The sequence below is a fragment of the Abramis brama genome (assembly GCF_963993115.1).
Source record: "Abramis brama genome assembly, chromosome: 12".
In the NCBI taxonomy this organism is placed as follows: Eukaryota; Metazoa; Chordata; class Actinopteri; order Cypriniformes; family Leuciscidae; genus Abramis; species Abramis brama.
In genome coordinates, this window is record NC_139974.1 from 15,747,807 (window position 1) to 15,766,751 (window position 18,945).

An 18,945-nucleotide genomic window follows, 5' to 3' on the forward strand; every position below is an offset into this window, starting at 1 on the left:
TATCATTAAAACCTTTTTCATTTATGGAGTCAGATGAAATAACGAGGTAATACATATGAGAAAATGTATTTAATTTAATCTTGTTGTGTTGCGTGAAAGGAAAGACAGTAACACGCAGGTACCTTCACCCGTTCTATCAGATACCGCCATTGGACCGATTTAGACGGGCTTACATTATCTTTATAGTTATCCTTATGTGCTTATGTGAAAGGGCCTTCAGGCTTCAAATTCATAAAAGCTGTTCATCTGTGAAAATTATCTTGATGGACAAAACGTGTAAGTATCATAAACTTTTGTTGATCACAGAGCTTGTTTTGTTGTGATAATCCAAAAGCCTATGGAAAAATCCTATTGGGTTTTTGTTGAGGGAAGTTCAGTGTTATCCTAACTGCTGATTGGCCTACAAAATGACGTCATATCTGCTCGACTCTATAAGACAATGACTGAGTCCGAAAACTTAGGCAGCTGACTTGTTGCGTCACTGCCCTATCAGGCAATGACTTTGCAGGCTGCATTTACGCAGGTACCTCACAAAACTGATTTCGGACAGGCATCGTAACAGCAAAATAGTGCAAGCTTTGGTGAAAACTAAGAACATTTAATGATACAATAGTACAATAGTTACTACAATAGTAATTTCTCACAAACTGACGACCATCCGCAACTTTCAGATGCCATCTTTATTTTTCTAGCTCAGCTGTCACAGAATGGAAAGCACAGGATTGTGGGATATCAAAGGCAGCGAAGGATACATCTATGGTGCCTTCAAAAATCGATCAGATGAAGGTATTTCAGGAGATAGGTAGTGAAACTAACATTGCATTAGGACGTGCCTTGATGCCTTCCAACCTTGGAATGTGTCCTCCGAAGGCAGCATTTATGAGTTTTTGGACGCAGCCAAACTCTGGTAAAAGCGCGACATACTTCTTTCTTCTTCTTTTGTTTATTGGTGATTTATATATTTAGTGCATATCACCACCTATTTGGTGGTTGTGCAATCATGTTTCAATCTTTTCGTTTAATAATATCACTGTGAATATTAACTATATTGTGAATATAGCCTATTGTTTGTTTGATGCTAATTATATATTAAAAATAAAGACTGATTAACTAAATAACAGTCTGTGCTTGCAAAGATGTTTATTTTTTGTATAGTCATATTGCTTCCACATTGCTTGAAAGGTATGTTTTTTTTTAAATTATAGAAATACATTAGCATAGAATATAGACATATATTACCTTGTGCTATGGCAACTTACCCTAAAGTTACCTCCGTTTTTGGAACCGAGTGTTGAGGTTATCCGCTTGCTTACCCTTAACACAAAACCTGCTTTCTGGAATAACCCCCAGAGCAGATTCTGCAAAGCGTCACGAGAGACAACGTTAAATTACTTAATGTCTCAAAGCACATAACAATAACAATATTAATGAACGTGACTTAGAGCTCAGACTTGTACCACCTGCAGATTAGCGTTGATAATGTTGCCAGAGAAATGCAAATCATGGCATGAACGCAGCATAAGTTTGTTTTGATTCAGGAAAACTGTAAAAGGTGGCTGCTGTCTGTTTGCAGTGCTCGGTGACAGTTTGATGAATGCTGCCTCCCAATTCAGAGGCTGCATCCTTCGAAGGCCAATTGCGTCACGCAGTGCGACGAAGGCTGTCCCAATTCAAAGGCTCCTTCAAATGTGGCCTCCTAATTCGTCCTGTTTCTCGTGAAATGGATAAAACAGGTGGATCCTTCGCGGCCTTGCCTACCCCCGAATTCATTGCGCACCAGTGATGACAATATTTTGAGAGAAATTGCCAAATTACACTTTTAAACAAGTATTGGGTTTCCACTTAAATATCTAATGATACAAATGTAAAAAAAAAACTCTTTAAAGCAGTTCAAATGCTGACATCTTACTAAGATATTATATATAGTTTATACCCTTTATTACACAGAAATGGACCACTAAACATATTTAGACAGTTTGCGATCCCGGTTTTGTTTTCAGACACTAATATAACTTTAAAAAAAAGTCCTTCAAAGGCATGCTCTTTGAAGTCCGAGTCCTTTGAAGGATGCGGTCTTCAAATTGGGACACAGCCTATAACTCTGCATGGCTTTATGGAACAAGCTGATGTGTGCGCAGAGGTATGCAAATACACAGGTTGACAGTCAGGTAAGACATTCTATCATTGCATTCGGATCAGCCACTTATATTATTGATTGGTATCAGGATGTGAAGAGTTTCAACCAGAATAACAAAAACTAAGAAAAATAAAATAGCCTGCCTTTAAAAACAAGACAGGGCACAAAACATTTTATTTATACATGTTACCGGCGAAGTGTGTAATCCGGCACTCTATAGAATGCCTAGGTAATGTATAGAATTAGGTAATGTATTTTTTGCAAAAAACATCAGGAATTCTATAGATTACCTAGGCATTCTATACAATACCGGGATTTCACACTTTGCCGGTAACATATACACTCATGTATTTTTAGGGCCATTAAAATGTTCTTGCATTATGAAAAAAGAAAACTGACTAAACATCAAGATAACAGGGGAAGGGTGAAAAGTGCTAAATAATACATTGCTTGTAGCACTTTGAAGGCAAGGAAGGTGCATTAGAATTAACATTGAATTATGTGTAGTAATGTGACCTAAACATGTTTTAAAATTCAAAATAAGTGCCTTCTCCATTTATGTAATCACACAAACAATTGGAATAAAAGTCTTTTATTGATTAGCCATGTCATTTTCCATGATCCCCAAAAAAAGTCGCACAGGCTAACAATGACATTGCTTCAATAGAGACTACCTCCAGATAGCATAGAAAAGATTTCTGTCTCTGTGTATACCTCATAAACCCAATCTACAACCCCCCCCACCCACCCATCCTCCCTTGCTGCACCCACACCCTTTTTGGAACAATCGTGACATTGAAAACTGCTTCTCCTTGCTTAACATTAGACATTTTGTAAGAATGCATATAATTTTTTTTGAACTCCCAACAACCACCATTTTAATTGATCATATAAAAAGCTACACATTGTTACACTTCCAGTCAGATTACATAGAAACTGAGATTAGTGTTGTTTACTAGCATGTGATAAAGATCCAGAAACCAATGAGGCAAGTCCACTACAACTTAACACTATAGAAGACATTTAAAAAAAAAAAAAAAAAAAAGAGAAAAATATTGAATACAAATGTATGGCAGAAAAAAAAATAGCCAGGTTTAAAACCAAGCTAGGGGTCAGTACCATGAAAAGGTTGATTTAAGGAAAAAGAAAAAAAAAAGATAAGAGTTCCATCATAAAAGATCCTTTTCATGTGCACTCGTCAGTATCCACATCACAATCCCTCTTGTACTTGCACTTTTCCATCCAGGGCAAAAATAAAAAAGGGGTCATAGCAATTAAGGAGACAGACATCCAAAATTTCCTGTTAGACATCTCCCTTTCGTCTGTGACAAGCGTGTTGTGCGTCAGGCACTTTCTGAAACACTGGCCCACCCTCTTGCAAACCTTCCACGACTCTTCAAAATCACAATGCAGATTCATTCAACATACATCTGTGGAAAAACAGAAGTACATTAACTTTTATATTAAAATGTAAGCAGAATGCAATGAGTTTTTGAAAGTCATCTTACCTTCAATACTTTTAGACCATTAGAGGTCCGTGTCAAACCACGCCAACTGATTGGAGTCTGTAGGGGGAAGGCCATCCATCAGGTCCTGAGCATGGCCCAAGTCAGGCAGTCCCTCTACTGGGTACTCTGCTCCAGGATGGTGGCTTCCCATCTCATGCTCCAGCATGCCATCCATACCGAGACCATCCTGACCATAGCCAGAGTGGAAAGAACGATAGCTGGGGTCTAAAAGGGATACGAAAAAACCATTAGTAGTGTAAACGTGTTCAGATCAAAATCATTTTTTTTTAATAATTACATCTGCAGATTTCTTTTAATTAAATAATGTTTAAATAAAGTGCCATGAAAAGTGTCTTACCATCCGGTCTGTATCCAAGAGGCTCTCCCTGAGCGCCAATATCAAGACCTAGGTCACCAGTCTAAGACAACATTTAAAACAAATTTTTTTTTTTTTTTTAATTCCATAAACATGGATTTATAGAGTGATTGAGACCATTTCTCCATCAGTGTGCAGATGAAAGTTCATACCTCATTCCAGGACATGGGCTCCGTTCTGAAAAGAGAGCTGGTAAGTTCCACAGAAAGACGTTTCTTGTAGTCCTGAGGCTTATCCTCAGACATGCGGAACAGCACTGCTGCAGCATATGTGGCTATATAGAGAAAAGTACATGACAGAGTCTAGATTAAATGGAAAGCTTTTGTGTCTTAGACCCCTTCCACCCTTTAGCAGGTAGCACAATCCACAACAAAGAAATAATTATAAAATATGTTTTTATGTGCTACGGATATAAATATATTTGCTGTAATGTACAGTATTTGACAGTCAATAGGGGGCAGTCACTCACCCACTCCCTCATTTCTGGAGTGTAACAGCTCTGTGAGAGGAGCAGTGGCTCCTTCTGCTTCAATGGCCTCTGCCGCCTCCTTATCCTGAGCCAGCTCACACAACACTCCTGCTGCTACCCGCTGGATATTCTCAATGGGCGAATAAAGCAGCTACAGAGCAAGAGAAACAAAAATCACAGGGTTTACTAGATTAAAGATGGCAGCCATCTTGCATGTTGATTTTGTAGGGAAGTAATTAGGTGGTGAATGTGTGCACATGAAGACAATGAGCAAGTCAAGTCATACTTGTACAAATAAGGGGATGGTGTTGAGCCCCCTGATTACGATTCTGTTGTGCACATCTCTGGCCAGGATGTGAAGTGCTCCAGTGCAGCCTTCCACAATCTCCTCCATACGAACTCCCTCCTGAATATTACAAATCAGACAATTAGTATAAAACATTTGTTTTTCCAAATGCCTTCCCACTATTACACAAACCCCCCCCCCCAAAAAAAAACAACAACTCCTCACCACAAACTGTTGCTGTGTGCCACCCATTGAAGTGCGTCTCTGGGTGTCCTGGTGTGCCCTCACCAGCAGTTGGACCAATCGAGGAATTGCACCCTGCTCACGGAGTGGTGCATGATTGGCTGGGCATAGTGCCAGATTACGGATCAGACCGACCGTAGCCTACGAGGATGTGGAAAGACTTGTTAGAATGTGCAATCATTTCAGAAAATGCAGAAAAACTAGATGCCATCTAGCACACTCACCTTAATTAACGGCCAGTGTGAGGGTGGGTGCAGCAGTTTGACCACTACAGGTAGGCCATAGTGAAGACGCACAGCATTCTGGGCCATCTCAGCATCTTGGTGTCTGGAGGTAAGATGGCGTAGCGCACATACGGCAGGCTCAGTGATGTCCTCTCTGTCACCAGCCCTGAGAACCGTGCGGACCAGGGCCTCAATTCCACCAACTTGGCAAACCATCATCTTATTCTTGTAGTTGTTACATGTGAGGTTGGATAGTATGCCGGCAGCACAGGTGACCACATTGATGTCATCAGAAGCAAGAAGCTGAACTAGAGTTCCAAGAAGTCCTTCCATCCCTTCCTACAACCCATGAGAAAATGGGAAATTTAAAAATAGGTGCCAGCAGTTACATTAACTCATCTACACATTTTGTTAGCGCTTCAGTCCAAGCATGTACCTGCTTTGTGGCAGCATCTGACAAGTTTCTGAGGGTCCAGAGGCAGTTTTGAACCAGACGCTGACTGGGATCTGTCAAGTGAAGGCCGAGAGCCTGCATACCACCTGAACCACACAAGGAAGCAAAAGATGAGACACTGACATCACATGCATGAATGCACACTTTAATGGCACAACCAGGCAAGTACGTACCAGCCTCGACAATGGCAGGTTTGTTGCTGGAGCAGACGGACAACACTTTGAGCACACGACTTGTGGTCCAGAGCAGTTTCTCATACGTGTATGTTCTCATGATGTTGACCAGAGCCTGAGGTCCTCCACTGGCCAGGATGATCAACTGTGGCGGTAAGAGTTTAGATAAGAGCATAAATATATCTATGTATTTTTATTCCCCATTTAGCAAGACCAATGCAGTACTTGCCTTGCTCTCCTGGTTGCCATATGCCAGGATCTGTAAGCAGTCTGTGGTGATGGCGAGGAATTTGACATTAGTTTTGTTGAGTAGGGCCACCATCTTCTGAAGTCCTCCAGCTAGACGGACAGCCATTTTAGCACCTTCCTGATGGAGTAGGAGGTTGTGCAGGGTTGTGATGGCATAGAACAGCACACTGTCCACGGGGGACCTGGAAACACAATCATGTAATCAAAATCTCTTAAGTGCCTTTGTTTAGGATCTTCTGAGTCTCAGGAGTTTCCATGGAGCTCTACTCAAGGCTCTCTAAAACCTGCCTTTGCTCTTACCCCAGCATTTTGACAAGTGCAGGGATTCCTCCTGACTTAAAGATGGCGAGAAGACCCTCTCTATGGTGGGACAGGTTGTGCAAGGTGCCGGCAGTGCAACGGGCAGTCTCCACATCATTGGTGTTCTGCATGGTCCTCACGATGGCCGACACCATCTGGGGGGAGCGCATAATGGCGTGGCGAGAGGCCTCTTTCTTGGAGAGCTGGTGCACCATCACTGCGGCTTTGTTCACCACCACCTGGACAGCAAGTGTGAGTGCTTAAAGGTAATCGAGATGGAGTGAATTTGAAACTACTGGAATTTGGCAACTTGTCATTTATCAGTGAGCTTTAATAGAACAACTGCAGACACTGATCAATCAGAGAAACCTGGATTGAAGTGACTAATTTACTTGTCAAATGCAAAAAACTTTCAAGGGTCACCTCAAACTATTGACTCACTCTTCCAACCTCACATCCACAAATAGGCAAACATTACCTTATGAAATTGACAACATCCAAAAGCAAAACTTCAGGTGATTCAGAAAGCATTGTCACTGCTTAAAATTCACTATATGGCTAAAAATAATCTTAATGAAGGCTCTTGCTAAAAGAGCTTCCATTTTTAGCTTCAGCTGCAAATAAACATTCCCAGGAGCAGAAATGTCTTGTCAAAGGAAATTGCAATTCTGATGGCTTAACACCTTAGGAAACAAACATTAAGTATTGGAACATTCCTAACCTGGTCCTCATCATTGAGAAGTTTGGTGAGCTCAGGAATGGCTCTGGTGGCCAGTTCAGCATCATCCTGGTAGTTAATGAGATTGACAACAGCATGTTTAAGCATTTGGGAAGGCTCAGCCAGCCGCTGCACGTTGGTAGGGTGGGCAGAGTTAAACTGGGTAGAAGCGATCTGCATGCCCTCATCAAGAGTCTCAGGAAACATGGCTGCACGGACACGCTGTGCACGGGTCATGGCATACTGCCCATCCAGGTCTAAGAGAGGAAGTTTGTGATTTAGCCAGACAGGAGGCAGGTAGGAAAATGGCAAGACTGAAAATATCCAGGCAGAAGGGCTTCCATATTTATTTTTAGACTAATACAGGAATCAAAGGGTGTTGGAAGCAAATACAGCCACATACCCGTCACCTGCTCAGGTGTGAAGGGCTGGTTGAAGCCCTGCTCCCACTCATAGAGCACCTGGTTGTCCAGATCCTCCTCTTCAGGGTTGCCTTTGCCTGAGAGAGATGGCGCTGTGGTGGTGGCCCCAGAGTGAATACCTGAATCCAGGTAGGACTGCTGTTGCCAGTGACTCACAGCAACTTTACGATCTTGCTCCATGGCCATATCAAGCTCCATAAGGTCAGCTACAGGAGATCAATACAAAGACACAAATTTAATGTTCCACATACATTTTTAGATGGGTTCTCCTCAGCAGTCCTCTGCTACACTATAGGACTGTCAAATTAAAATACGAATTTAGAATGTCAAATTTAAAATAAAATCCACAAAAAATTATGTAGGTGAGCATCATGCACAACGATGTAAGAGTCGTTGTTGCGTTTTAATATTTTTGTTAGACTAGACTAGATGTGGCGCTGCTGCATTGTTCATTCAAAATATTGCAGAAATAGAGAAGCTCCATGCAGCAAAGATACTAGTTACGTCAAAACCACAACCAAGCCATTCACAGAGTGGTGCTTTTCCATTCTTTTCCATGCAAGCATGCGCTAGACGGACATCTTTGACCGTTGCACTTGTTTCACACGACAGCCGCATGTTTAGAAAGCCATGTAAAGTTAGACTTAAAAACATGGAGACTGAGAAAAAAATTTTTTTTTAAAGTGAGATCGGCACTTCGGCTTTGTATTAAACTATGCATACATGCTGTTTGTTCATAATTGTTTTTATGCAATTTATGAAATTATATCGACTTATAAATGTTATAAAAATCACTTTTTTTTTTTGACAGTCTTTGTTTTGACTATTTTCCTTATGTTTTTTCCTTGCTTTGCAGTGCATTCATATTTTGCTCATTGTGCCTTCTTGTGGCCTCAGGAGACAAGCCAAAAGCTTTTTTCCCCCACCTGAAATTACACCTTTTAAATTTGAATATAATTGAATTATTAGTAATATTTAAGCACAAATTCAAATTTAGTTTCAGCCATTTTGACAGCCCTACTACACTAAAGATTCAGGAGCACACAATACATCTTACTGAACTGGCAGTGGAGTATGTGAAATTGCATTTTTCTGCTACTTTGCTATACCTGCAAAGCAGAACTACAATTCATGTAGGGGGAAAAACTTGCAACATAACAGTAACTACATATAACCTTTAAGTTAGAAAAATTTTAATTTTTAATTTGTTATTTGCATAGTTGTCCTATGACTGAAGTAAAAAAAAAAAAAAAAAAAAAAAAAATCAAGTTTAGAATTTTGCATTTGAATACTACTAATATAGAATATTTTGCATATCACTAAATTTGATACAATTGGTACATTCAATAAAAAGGGGTATTTACTTTGTGTCTGATATATTGGCTCTCTGAGGGTTAGGATTGTCAAGTAAATAAACCAGTTCTTTATCAGCTTATCTGTGTTTGTGTGTCTGCGTCAAGAAACAGTCATCGGGCAAGCATGCTGAAACTGACTGGATACTTTGGAAAATTACTCACACTGGGTAGCCATCGTTGTCTCAATCCCTCAGCCTGAGCGACTTCCAAACCTGTAGAAAAAAAAAGGATAGGAATAAAACTACATAACAGGTCAAGCATATAAAAGGTCAAGAAAATGCTCCATTTTACAAACTAGCAGTAACATTTGGCTATTCCCCTCAGACACCAGCTGCTTTTTTACAAGCGAGAAAGAGGCTTCAAACTACATTACATACCCTAAAGGTAGTGTAAATGGTGGGGAAACTCCCCTCATTTAGACTATAGGGTGTCACACGAGAAGTCGAGAGTAGGAGACGGGACGGTGAGTCATCTTGGCAATACCAGTAAAAACACGCTGACAGGGTTAGTCAGCTTCATTCATCCAAAGCTGATGAGAACAATACAGCATAAAGCATCACAAATTATGTGATTATAAAGAGCCAGGGGACATGAAATAAACACCGTTGCTTACTAGGATCTTAACCTAATGAAATCAAATTTACTTGTTACCCTACTAGGCTGGCAAATTTGAATATAGGTTGCAGACTATTATTCTAGGATATTTAGACCCAACTAACAAGAAAACAAGCATTAAGTATGTTTTCTTTGACAATTTTGCTACATTTTATTGTTGAAATCTTTAGGTTATAAATAGTCAGCCATTCATTTATAGGTGAAAATCTTCAACCTGGTTTAGATCACTACAGAAACAGATACTATAACTAGCAAGAGACTGTGTCCTTAATGTGGTTACGATGAAGTGATGACACCAATGTCATTAAATAAATGCGACCATCAACATGCCATAAATAAAAACTTGACAAATCACCTAAATCATGAAAAAAAAAAAAATGGATGGTGGATGCTGAATAAATGCACTTACGTTGCTAACTCTGTTCGGTTCTGTTCACACTGCTCTGTGTGACAAGTCTTTCGCTGTTGTTTTAAAACATTAAAGTAATTTGCAATTATTGGATTACTAGGAATTACCATTTTAAACTACTTTAAGCTTCTTGTTTTACCAGTAGGCCTATATGATAAACAGCCTACAGTAAATCAGGAAACTAAGCGAGAACCATGAGTATGGGTTGACATTCTCTGATTTGTTATTACTAAATATATGATAAAAACTAAAAAGGTACATTTCACACAGAACTAAAACCAAGCCTATATTTAAAAAAAAAACTGACAAAATTAACACTAATCTCCAAGTACACTTTTAATGGGTACTCACACAAGACACATTCTTGTTCAAAAGTTAAAAGCAGCTGGATGGAGTGCAATAGAATGGAACAATGCAGGGAACTCAAGACAGAAATGGCACCCTAAACACTTGCGTTCTTCCTACGAGTCTGCACTTTCGTGAAGTAACGCAGCTTTGACTGTCGGGAAGAAGTCTGCTGAGGAGCTCGCTTCAGTGCGGCTCAGCAAAAGTGCGCATCAAGGGCACATATTGACAGCAAAGTGGGTGTTCGCGAGCACCCTTCTGAAACCTAAAATGACAAATGGGACACCCTATGGTCTCCTGGACTTGGCGGACGCGCATGCGACAGCCATTGTAGTCCACAAGACCAAAAGTGCATATGAAGTGCCATTTGGGACAGGGAAACAGTCTAAAAATGCAACCTTATTTGCAAGATACTCAAACGTGCAAATAACGGCAACATTATAAAACCTTTCAAAAATCACATGTATAAAATATCTTACTGACCACAAACTTTTAAATGGTAGTGTTTAAATCATATTTACAAACAGTAGGTTAAGCATTTACTATTACTACAGTTGATATAAGTGTTTGAAGTTAAGTCACAGTGCTGTAATGACCTCTGTAAACCTTAGTCTTGTGCAGAGCCTCAGGCTAGTGATGCCAGTTCACGGGGAAGGACATATTTAGCGTGAAAAGATGCTGCAACGAAAGGAAAGCTGTCAAGCATTCAGAATGTGAAAAGTTTCCTCACACTGGCCTCAAACCAGAGAGTTCGAGTTATTTCCATAGGAAACTGCTCACGTCTGCTTCAGGGCCAGTCTTCCTTCCTGCACGAGTCTTCAACGCGCCAAGCAGCAATTAAACCAATGAAATGAGTCTAACATCCCTCCTCAGCTCAAAGAAAAGAAACTAATAAAATATATGTCTAAAACATCCTTAAGTATAAATCAGCGTTAGATTAAACTTCTGTATAAACAGGTTAGTGAATAGCCTTAATAGTTAATAGCAGACATTTTCACATAGCATCAAGGAAGTGGACAAGCATTGGAAACTGACACGTTGACAATCTAGTTTCCTGCTGCAGTGAAGAACAACATCAGCCCTCACATCTTGCAGGCTTTAAAATATCTGATATGCGTCATGATATCAGGGTTAAATGCAAAAGTAGGCTACAACATGGCAAGAAACCAACAGCTTCATTTCCAACTAAACTAGACATTCAGCAACAATCAATGTGGTTAATCCAACCGCAAGCAAGCGTCATCTAAGCACTGATTTGGTGCCATGGAAAGGAAGAGCATCATGTGGCAGGGGAGATCAGTGAAAGACTGCACACAATATGAACTGTGCATTAAACTGCATATTAAACATTCCAACATCACTAAATTTAGGGGTCAATGACTAACTGTAAAATAAATGTATATGCATTATGTACTTAAATACGGTAATTAGTACATTATGATCATTTACACAAGTATATCAAATAGGGATGCCCCGATAAATTTCAGTACTGATCTGATCCCGATACCAAAAATTATGGGCATCCCCATGAGCAGAATGATGCACTAAGGAACAGAGTCAAAGCGCACAGCTCTTCGCATTAAAGTTCAAAGAACACAGGGAGGAGATATTGATGCGTAGTGTTTTATATTTATGCAACAGTTTGCAACGAGTCAGTGCACGAGAATAATAGCAAAACAGCGAGCAAAGTAGTACAGATAGAAGGCTGTTCTAATGTCATCTTACCTAAGGGTACCTTGGTGAATTTCAATATTAACATGAGCGGAGTGGAATAAAGTAAGTGTTTAGCAGGACTGATATTCAAAACGGTAAACACGCATTGCTTTGTTTACGGTTTGTGTATCTGCAGCCCGTAGCGTCTGTCTCCCTTTTTGAATGGCGAATATAGATTAATATATCTGCAGAAATAGACAGTTGTCCCATTTACACGCAGGCGCAGAACATGCATTCTAGCTGACAGTCACCTGTAATTCTCTTGGTGTGTTCAAGTGTAGCTTTTTTCCCCCCAAACGCAGGCGACAACACAGTCGGCTTTCGTCAGCGCTAGTTCGTTGGCGTCGGCCAGGCTTAACAGACAGCCCGACGCAAGGAACATGACTTAGAAACAGCAATAAACTCCAGCAAGATAAAATTTTATGCAAAACCAAAGACCTTTATTTACAAATCAAGTGTATGAGAATACTGAATGATCTTGGAGAACGTTTTACCATGCTGACTTTTGTAACCTAACGCGAGGCACCATTTAAAAGAAGAACGACAGACAGCCGCAGCGGAGACAAGAACTTAGGACTGCACGATTTGGGGAAAGTCTAATTGTGATTTTTCTGGTTAAAATTGTGATTTTTTATTTTTATTTTTTTATGTCCAGACCGGCAAAATAAAATGAAACCATGGATTTGAAAGCACACAGTGATGCCTGGAATCACTTTGATCATAAAAATAGTTAAGTGCAAGATGTGCAGTGCCAATCTGCCATATACATAACATTATGAGAACACTATTGTAATGGAATGTTGTAAGTTCTTTGTGCTTTAGCTGCCAGTGTTTCAGCGTTGTTACAGAAAGTAACAACGGGAATTTGTAGTTACACATTCCTACAAGCACAGTCATGTTCACGCGCGCATTCATGTACATTTGTGCAGATGTAAGGTGTAATATTACCGCTATCAAAGCATTTCTTTCAGTTTACCGTTGTTCATTAATTCATCCTTCAGCATCAGCTCAAACAGCAAATGCCCAACATTGACTATTGAAGAGTCATTCTTTTCAGATGTTTCTTATTCAAAACATTGATCTTAATCCATAACACCGTAATGCCATTTTTAAACAGTATTTTAATTAAAATAGTTTATCATGACTTTGAAAATGTGCAGGGATGTCTAGAATCACTTTATAAAGTAGATGAAAATACAGTTACAGTAAGTGCAAGATGTGCAGCGCCAATATGCAATTTTGGCTACATACCATTATAATGAGAACTCTAAAGAATGTGAATTTCAGCACGCTGTTACAGGAAGAGTAACACTTTCTGGCTAGCACGTAACTTGGGTCAAGTTCACTTGCATATTTTGCATCCTTTTGTGCAGACGGTGGTAAAGTAACGTTTAGCCTATGTTTTGTATATAGGAAATCTGATTAACATTATGTAGAATGTATCTTATAGAACGGATCTCCGTTTACTGGTGTTCATTCACTCTTCAACTTCACCTGATGCAGCTATTGCTTTTAGAGAGGTTTCTTTTTCAAAAACATTGATGCATTTTTGATAATCTGGCAGCAGTGTTATTTTTCTATAGTCATTTTCATATTTTGGTAGACATTTTTGTCAACATTAAGTTTTGTAACGGTTTTAATTAAAATATCAACATTATAGGACACACCCCACCCTGCCCCCAAGTAGGCCTACTTGTTTTTGAGACCTATCAGTACATTAAATCAAATTAACAAAAATACCCATCCCTAACCCTTGGTTGTTAACAGTATGAGATTTTCACGGTATGATAACAGTCTCAGAAAATATCATGGTTTCTCAGTATTAAACAATCAATTATTATTATCAGTTAAAATGACCGTTAAATGAATGAAAACCTGTTTTTTGCTGAACAAATGCTTTATTACAATCTTGAAACCATTTGTTTGTGATATCGGCATACCAATAGCCTGTACCATTATGTAAAATGTAAAAATCTGACATTTGAGGACGTTGCAGGTAGGCTATCCCAAATGAACACATTTGTCAAAAGAACTGAACTTCTACAGCTGTCCCATGGTCATGGGTGAAGAGAGACTGAATGAGAACACTGCTCAAGTCACATGCACTCCAGAGCTCTTCAGCTAAATTGCAAACCTGTGCAACTAGGTTAAGTGCTGGTTCTCAGCTGGGTGAGTATCCAGGCTGTCTGAGAACACAATGCTGAGTGAGAACAGCTCTTAATGATGGGGAAGCTGTAGAATCACAATGTCATCCTTCACCCAGCCACAAAAGAAAAAAGAAGAAAAAAACAACATGGTACATACACCAATCTATAGCACTAGTGTAGCAGAATTTGAATGACATCCAAAATATAACATCAACACAAGAGCTGCTTTCACATACAGGCATTAATGGAAAACCTTATGACAACATCCTGGAGTCAGCACTGGACATTCCTCTCCTGTCTGTGTATGTCTGCATGACACAAGATACAGCATTTCAAATACAGGCATGCACTGAAAGACCCTGCTAGCGGGAAAAACAGTGCTGTGAAGCCATGCCAATGTTAATAAATTAGGCTTTTTAAGGGTGCGTGTGAAGGGAGATGGTTTGATTCAAGAGCAAATAGAGGTAGCTGCAATAGTTTATGCAAAATGCATCATCATCCACAGTGGTGAGACAGACCTGGAATTAATTTACCAGACAATAAACACAGAAGGAAGTCAGACGCAAACTCACAAGGTTTTCCTTGCGGCACCAGTCAGCATTCCACACAGACGCACGGGAGGCAGACGTGCAGACTGCAGACGAATCACTGTGTTATTATGGGACGGATTTGGAAACCGAACCTTCAAAGTAACGGAAGGCTGCCTGATTAGCACTTTTAATGGGCTTGTTTAAAGTTTATTCACTGTATCCTGTTAACACAAGCAGAGATGTTGCTGCTGCACAGGGCCAGTGCAAACAAAGCAAGTTTAGGTTAGCTAGTCAAAAAGCTATACTATGAATAAATTGGTCTTTCAAGTTGCTCCAAACACTTAGGCTATGTAGCCTATTGCTTGATGACAGAAAATAGGTGATTTTAGGCAAAACTGACAGCCTCAAAGACTATAACTATAAAGTTTTAATATTCATTTCTAATTGTGAGAATAGGCAAATCCATGCTACAGCTGCACGATTTGTTTGGGGGATGGGTGGGGGGCAGGGTTTCCACACCCTGGTTAACTTCAAATTCAATTCAAATTCAGTTGGAAATCGCAATTTTAACCAGAAAAATAATAAAAAGGCAATTTTTTCTTACCCAAAATGAAGTAAGCATTAACTGAGCGCCAAACACAAGTCTGTTTGATTCATACTAGGGCTGGGACGATACACCTCTCTCCCGATCCGATACTATCACGACACTTGGGTGCCGATACGATATGCATTGCAATTATTATTTTTATTTTTTAAGAATTGCTTAATTATACTTATACAGACTGTACATGTAAGCCGAGCCATATTTACAAAAAACAAATCACCACATCTTTCTGAATTTTATTTCAGAAGCATCATACAATACTACATTCTCTTGAATAAATGATTCAATAAATAAATTTAACAGTCATTTATCATCACTTAGTGGCCAAACAATGTAATCGATAAATACGTTATTTTAAGCACCAAGTTTCTATCAAAAGCTGATTTTGATCACTATCGTAGACATCAGTGATCATATTTGAACTTTAAATTTTTATCCAAGTACTTCTATGATAATTAACTATTGCATCACAGCAATGATGATACAATGAGGTTAAAAAGTTTGTGAAGCCGTTTCATGACAACTCTATCAGGGTCAGCGGCAACAGCTTTGAATGTTGCGATATGATTTTGTCAAAGTTTAATAGACAGACGAATTGAAAGATCGCGTGGGTGTTTGAATCGAGATCAGTCTTTTAAAGATGAATCGTGCAGCTCTATTGTCATCTCTCAGCATATGAGTAGCGCCGGCGCGAGGGCTTTTCAGTGCTTTCAGTCTCACGTCTCTTCCATTCGTCCACTTGGGATATTACGTCACTCAACACTCATAGATGACATTTCATCCTCTGTTGGAATGAAAGTGGCTAACTTCTGCCAACCTCATCTACAAGCAAGGACAAAAATAAAGCAAATGAATTTGAATTAATATCGATTCTGGAATAAATCTATTTTAGAATAAAAAAAAACAACAAAAAAAAACATTTTTTCTCCCAGCCCAAATTCACACTGGAAGCCCCAGAGGTCGCCCTCGCACAGAAAGGCACGCAGCCTTTGGGATTTTATAAATCGCACTATGCCAAATCGCGATATTGGTTTAATTTCAATTAATCGAGCAGCCCCAAAAAAGCACATCCATCCATCATAAGTAATACAGCTCAATCTCAGGTACTATTCACTCCCATTATTTTATTTAGCCTATCCTTTAACCAGGAAGATCCCATTGAGATATCACAATCTCTTCTTCCAGGGAGACATGGTCAACACGGCAGAACATAGAGATTATAAAACTTGGAAGAGCCAGGATATTTTAATATAACTCCGATTGTGTTTGGCTGTCTGAAAGAAGAAAGTCATGCCTACTACGATAGCTTGAGGGAGAGTAATTTATGGGACATTGTTTTGGGTGAACTAACCCTTTAAAATCAGGCAAACAACATAGTAGCGCACGCTTATAAACAGAACCTTTTGCCACCATTCAGCTTCACTGAATCTTTTCAATAAAATGAAACTGATCATCCTACTTTTGTCAACATCATACACATTTGGAACATGAAGGTGAGAAGTGACAATTTAGATTTTTTGTTAAACTATCTTCTTAAATTATGTTTTGAGGAAAGTGATTATAATTTACAAAAGTAAACATGAGTCAAATATATTTATAAAAAAAAACTATTAGAACTATATTTTTGCAACATTAAATGGACTACATCCACAGTCAATTATTTTCAAAGACCATTTCCACAGGTTCTTCCATAAAACCACCATTGTCTGCGTGTTATGGGAAACAGAGGTTGTTTTTAAACAGACTACTGCGGGTATTTCCCGCACAGGTACGAAACCCGAGATTCGTTCTCCGCTAGACAAAGCGACCACACACGCGCAATCGTGGAAAAGTTTCGACCTCTTCAGTTTCCACAGCGCACGCTGCCGATAGACTTTAGCCCCGCCCACACTTCCTCCAGCGGAGACGCGCACGGTGGCTGATCTAAGGTCAGTTCTGCTGTGCCTCTCAAGGTGGGTACGTCTAACTAAAGTGTGTGAAACAGCTGTTCCGGGCTCTGGGAGCCGAGAAACCCGAGCCCCTCCTAAAAGCACGCAGGAATTCGGCCATCGGTGCCTTTGTTTCGAGAAAGAGTAATGAACCCTGAAATGTTTTGACTCAGTTTCCCATTCGCAAACTTGCCTATCGGATGACACCGAAATGGGACCAACTATAACATCACAACACCCCCCCCCCCCCACCACCCCCACCCACCACACACCCACACACACGTACGTGTTGCTGGATGGGTTGTCAAAACAGCAATTTTAATGAACATAACTAAATTCAACCCAACAATCCACTTTTGAATAAAATGCCCAGCAATCTCAGTTTTAGAGAGATTCAGGAGTTTTACACTGCACTTCTTCAAACTGAATACACGTAAATTGAGGTGTGCGATAGAGCAAAAAAAAAGAACAAGAAAAATAAATAGTAATAAAATAAATAAAAATACGGGGGGGGGGGGGGGGGTGTCTTCATTCTAACCTGATAAAACAAGCGCATTTCTAGCTGACAATTTTACCCGACTGACTTAACTTACCTTAATCTTACAAACTACAACATAACGGATCGGCTCAGTTTTTACTCATTTGAAAATATTCGCAAAAGACAAAACAAGTAAGTTAACGTAAGTTAAAAACTCCCCGGTATGCCTGACGACATGGGTTAAACCGTTGAAGGAGAGATAACTAAAATCATGATGTGGTTAAGAAAAAAAATGGGTAGAATATGTGCATAGAAAAACAACATGTGGAGTCCCTGGTGAAATCATACGCGTATTTATTATAAATTTTAGTTTATCGATTGAGATCTGCTGGTTTGCTGTTAGCTCGCTGCTCGAGCCATAACTGAATGAAGCTAACGTTAGCCAGTGTTTGCGAAGCTACCGTAAACAAATACAAGAGTAAATGTGCGTCGAGTATAAACCTGCAAACTCCTGCTAAAACCAGTATAAAACAAAAAGTAAAAATCTAAACCAAGCGTTTTTAAATGCCCAGGTCGCGGAAGGTAAATCCAACCCCAAGTCTCGCATGGAAAAACCTGGGAAGATCCTCCCGCTCCTCCAATCAAACTACTTGGAGTTTAATCAATCCTCATTTAAAAAGCTTACCTGAAATTAAAACGACGAACCCCTTTTTTTTGGCCGGCGAAGGATGACCAACGCGTTGTTATTCAGATAGGAAACGAAACAGCCAAGCCAGCCGGTGAAATTCCCGGACGGGTAGCTATTCTCCTGCGTTAGAGGTGCTGCAAACCTTCCGCGCTGATGTAAATCTAGACCTTAAAATGGCGTCGCTAAGACGCAGCTCTTATACAAGGAATGCAGTTCATGTATCCTACCGCACGTGAAAAACTAGGGCGCAGCAGCGGCTCGTCCAGTATGAAACTAAGCGTTAATATTGTATGTATACGTTGACAGGTGATAATCAATAAATACTGTATCATATTCAGAGTACCTTGTCTGAGGTCTGGATGTTTTTAAGTCGACACCAGGAATGTGGTATGCGCGGAGTAATATAGCAGCTACAGGAAGGGCGAGGTGCGTCCATTAGGTTGGAATGTGGGTGTTTTGAATGGGATGTCGGGAGCAGCTATACAAAGGTAACATTTGTATTAGGGATACAGGAAACACTGCTGCTGCAGGATGGTTAACTTAAGTTACACAGTTTTTTCTTTTCTTTTTTTAT

At 39.8% G+C, this 18,945-nt stretch overlaps 1 protein-coding gene across 1 annotated transcript; it reads right to left on the reverse strand.

Moving 5' to 3' along the window:
• Positions 1–2,713: 2,713 nt before the first annotated feature.
• ctnnb2 (catenin, beta 2) lies at positions 2,714–18,546 on the reverse strand. Its single transcript, XM_084130369.1, has 16 exons — positions 18,369–18,546; positions 9,077–9,126; positions 7,541–7,765; positions 7,141–7,394; positions 6,420–6,658; positions 6,100–6,301; positions 5,871–6,015; positions 5,680–5,783; positions 5,244–5,582; positions 5,002–5,160; positions 4,777–4,896; positions 4,491–4,641; positions 4,174–4,295; positions 4,004–4,064; positions 3,646–3,870; positions 2,714–3,567 (listed from the first exon to the last, which is right to left on the reverse strand). The coding sequence occupies exons 2-15, from the start codon at positions 9,087–9,089 to the stop codon at positions 3,665–3,667; spliced, it is 2,340 nt and encodes a 779-aa protein (XP_083986495.1). The 5' UTR covers positions 9,090–9,126; positions 18,369–18,546; the 3' UTR covers positions 2,714–3,567; positions 3,646–3,664.
• Between the last annotated feature and the right edge of the window lie 399 nt (positions 18,547–18,945).

Excerpts from the sequence above, each read along its gene's own strand:
- ctnnb2 (XM_084130369.1), bottom strand. Across the intron at positions 4,065-4,173 it reads AGCCCATGTCCTGGAATGAG|ACTGGTGACCTAGGTCTTGA; the intron begins GTATGAACTTTC and ends ATGTTGTCTTAG. Across the intron at positions 3,871-4,003 it reads TCTTGGATACAGACCGGATG|ACCCCAGCTATCGTTCTTTC; the intron begins GTAAGACACTTT and ends TATCCCTTTTAG.